The 3,309-nt window shown below is 54.5% G+C and overlaps 1 protein-coding gene across 1 annotated transcript; it reads left to right on the forward strand.

Moving 5' to 3' along the window:
- Positions 1-369: 369 nt before the first annotated feature.
- On the forward strand, positions 370-1,393 carry VDBG_09534 (conserved hypothetical protein; the record flags this gene model as incomplete). Its single annotated transcript, XM_003000293.1, has 2 exons — positions 370-682; positions 819-1,393. The coding sequence occupies 2 exons, from the start codon at positions 370-372 to the stop codon at positions 1,391-1,393; spliced, it is 888 nt and encodes a 295-aa protein (XP_003000339.1).
- Positions 1,394-3,309: the final 1,916 nt, after the last annotated feature.

Raw genomic sequence — 3,309 nt, forward strand, 5'->3', positions numbered from 1 at the left:
CTGTTAGCTCAACTCGTATGACAAAGAACTCTTGGGATATCGCGATACTCCAACATTGGGACTATCAATAAGGCGTCGTGGAAATTGCTACCTGATTTCTCGCGAACAAACCAACTGTTCCAATGATCCAAGGTCTACAGTGTTCCTTTCACAGCCCAAGACTTGGAGAGGCAGATGTATGATCTTTTGCCAGCCTCTGCCAGTCGCTGCCAGCTGTCGCGCTCAGCCAATCCCATCTGCGCCAATCCCTGAAAATCTCAGCCGGGAAATGGAAATGGAACGATCATCGGCGGCATCTTTAGCAGACCCCGAACGTCTCTCCTGAACACCATCCCTCAGCTCACCACCAAGATGCCGATAAAACCCTCAATGGCGACGCGTATGCCTCTCCGGAGCGCTTCGGACGCAACCCGATTCACATCTACCACCCCGCACGCCTCTTCGAAGCAACCCCCCGTACCCGCCGCTACATCGAAAGCTCCATCCGCCGCGAGCAGGCTATCAGGCAATGGACCCAAGAAGGGTGGCGAGACACCTGAGGAGCGCGTTCGAAGGCTAAGAGCTGCACACGAGGCCGCACGAAAGGCCCAGGTGTCTGGATTTGACAAGGCTGTCGGCGGTGGACGACGTTTCTTTGATGTTGCGCATCGCGTCACTATTGCAGGACTGCTAGGATTCACTGGTACGGCTACTTCCTTACCCTTTGCCGCCACCTGCATTCTTGGATCCCTCGGCGGGAGGCATCCTACTTTGCCTCCCCTTCAATTTACACGCAGGACGGTCGGTCGTCGTAAACACCCATGCTAACAACATGACAGCCCTTGCCGGCCTCATCTCCGTCTATTCCGTCTACGACATGGTCACCTACAACCGCAAGCGTCGCGAAGACTTTACCGAAGCCCAAAAGCTCATGGACGCCGACTCCCTCTCTGCCGCCCGTATCGCTTTCATCAACGGAACCGCGACCGAGGACCAGATCCAGCTCGTCGAGGACGCCAACGCTCAGGCCCGCGAGACGGGTGTCAAGCTGCCCCCTCTGCTGGCGCCTGCGCCGCCCACTGGCGCGTCCATTGCCCTGGGCGCTGCCGCACCCGCTACCTCGAGGACTGAGGAGCCGAGCCCGGTGCTCGACGCGCTGGCGAGGGAGGAGGAGCTCAGGGCTCTCGAGGCTAGGAGTGGAAAGACGGGAGGAAGCTGGTGGCCCTTCTCGTCGAGTGCGGCGAAGGGTGAGTCTACGACGGGAAGCGATGTTGTCAAGGCCGTGCAGGGAGGCAAGGAGGCGATTCGCGAGTCTGCGCACGCGGCGTTCGAGAAGGAGAAGGAGGCTCAGCGTCAAGGGGGTCCGCTGGATAAGGTAGGGTTGGAGGGAGAGAAGAAGAAGGGCTGGTGGTGATGATGATACCGTCACACGGACACAGGTGTAATTTGCTGTACCATTGGGATCAGTACCAAAATTTGGGGGGGTGGAAGCTGCACAGCATGAGTGCAGAGCAACGTGTATCATCATACTGTAGACAAGTTGTACGACATGTACCTGCATTAGACGGCGTCTGGTGGACTTGATGTCGTGGGGGAATAACAAAGAAACCTTTCCCAGTTCGGCTCATTTTGATTTTTCATGTCTCTGTATGTGCGTGTGAGTGTGTATTCTGCTACGACGTGTCGTCAATTCTGCAGGGCGAATAGGCTCGCGGGACGTTTGGGGTTTCTGCAGCCGGAGCTCTATCCCGACGGGGCGAGGCTGACGTGACCCACGGACGGCGTTCGCGACTTTGGCCCAGGCCGGAAGAACTGAGACCGTGCCTGTGCGAGCACGGAATACTACCTTGACAGGTGAAGCTGTCATGTTGAGGGATCATGAGTGCCTTGGTCTTTTCAAGTGGATGCGGGTCGTTACTGAAGGCCGACCCTGGATCATGTGCACCAAGAGGTGAACTGAGGACAGGCTCATATCGAAACTCAGCCTGATGTTTCGTTTCCAGCAGTTTCGTGAGCACCCAAATTCGGCAGGGCCGACGCCATGCTCCTTCAAGAAATGTTCTAGATGTTAGATGTATCAAATCTCATTTAGTGACGATGGCAGGCTATTCGGCAGTGTGTCCGGCCGAACACCTGTCGTTAACAATTGGGTTTCATTATGTTTTTACAAAAGATGTTCAGTTCAAACTTAAATAACAAGCATACCGCGTCAGCATGATGAGAATGGAGTCACAAAACAAGAAAATCAATTATTCCATGTCCTCAAAGTATCATTTCTATTTTTCAATAGCTTAAGACGTGTTGCACTGTTGTGGTGCTGAATGGTAGTCGACTGAACCCGCCAGATCACGGCTTAATGGACCAGAGAATCATCACCAACATCAACACAAACATCATCACACAGCTCCTTCCTAATCTGCGATGACCTCGGCTGTAACACAAGGTCACGATGACCGACGACTGCATTGAACACCAGAGAGCCTCTGTGGCGACCATTTGCCACCTTGTGCCCCCGGCGTCCCAACATAACGTTCACCCCGGTCCCTCATGAAGCAGTCCTGAAACCTTACGCCCACGTAGAACCTTCTCCGAACTTCAGACAGCGGCCCCTCTCGATGCTCCTTCAACAGCCAAGACCCGCCATCTGACAGGCCGACCTGTCGCCAGCGGAGCATTTCCATGGCGGCGGTCAGAGGATTGCAAGACAATCTCCTAGGCGAAGGGGAAGCTATCCGCGCTTCCTTCTCTTCAGGCGCAGCTCGCGAAGGTCGTCGCGGAGACCAAGCCGGCATGCCGATGAGAAATGGCCGCCGAGCCTATTTGTTTTGATGAGAAGATCACGGTTTGAGCGCCACCACGGAATTTGTACTTCGCCCGCCTGAGGCTCGCTTGACTTCGGTGTTGTCTTTGTCGTGACGATCCAGAGGTGCCATCTGGTGTTTCCGTGTGCTTCCTGTGTCTCCCTCCTCCCTGGCGGGGCTTCGTGGGCTTGGACTTTGTCACTTGCGCACTACTTAGGACCTTGGTTTTCCTTTCTGCATGCTAGCTGGGGTCGGATGTGCTTATTTCTTCTTCTTTCACTCCTCATGTCTCTTTCACCCCCCCTGATAACCCTACGTAAGGTTTTGCAGCTTGGTTCTGGCTATTCCGTATTAGTGAAGGACCTGACGCTGGCCGACTCTTTTTCTTTGGGCGGGTTCCCATCAGACAGACGCAGTTTGCCTGATTTCCTCTCTTTGTTTATTTCTTCTTCGACTTCAACGGCCAATTGAATCAAGCCTCACCGAATTGATCCGACTGCAAGAGTGTTTCCTGAACACTCGAACTTGG

Source organism: Verticillium alfalfae, genomic scaffold (genome assembly GCF_000150825.1).
Source record: "Verticillium alfalfae VaMs.102 supercont1.15 genomic scaffold, whole genome shotgun sequence".
Lineage (NCBI taxonomy): Eukaryota > Fungi > Ascomycota > Sordariomycetes > Glomerellales > Plectosphaerellaceae > Verticillium > Verticillium alfalfae.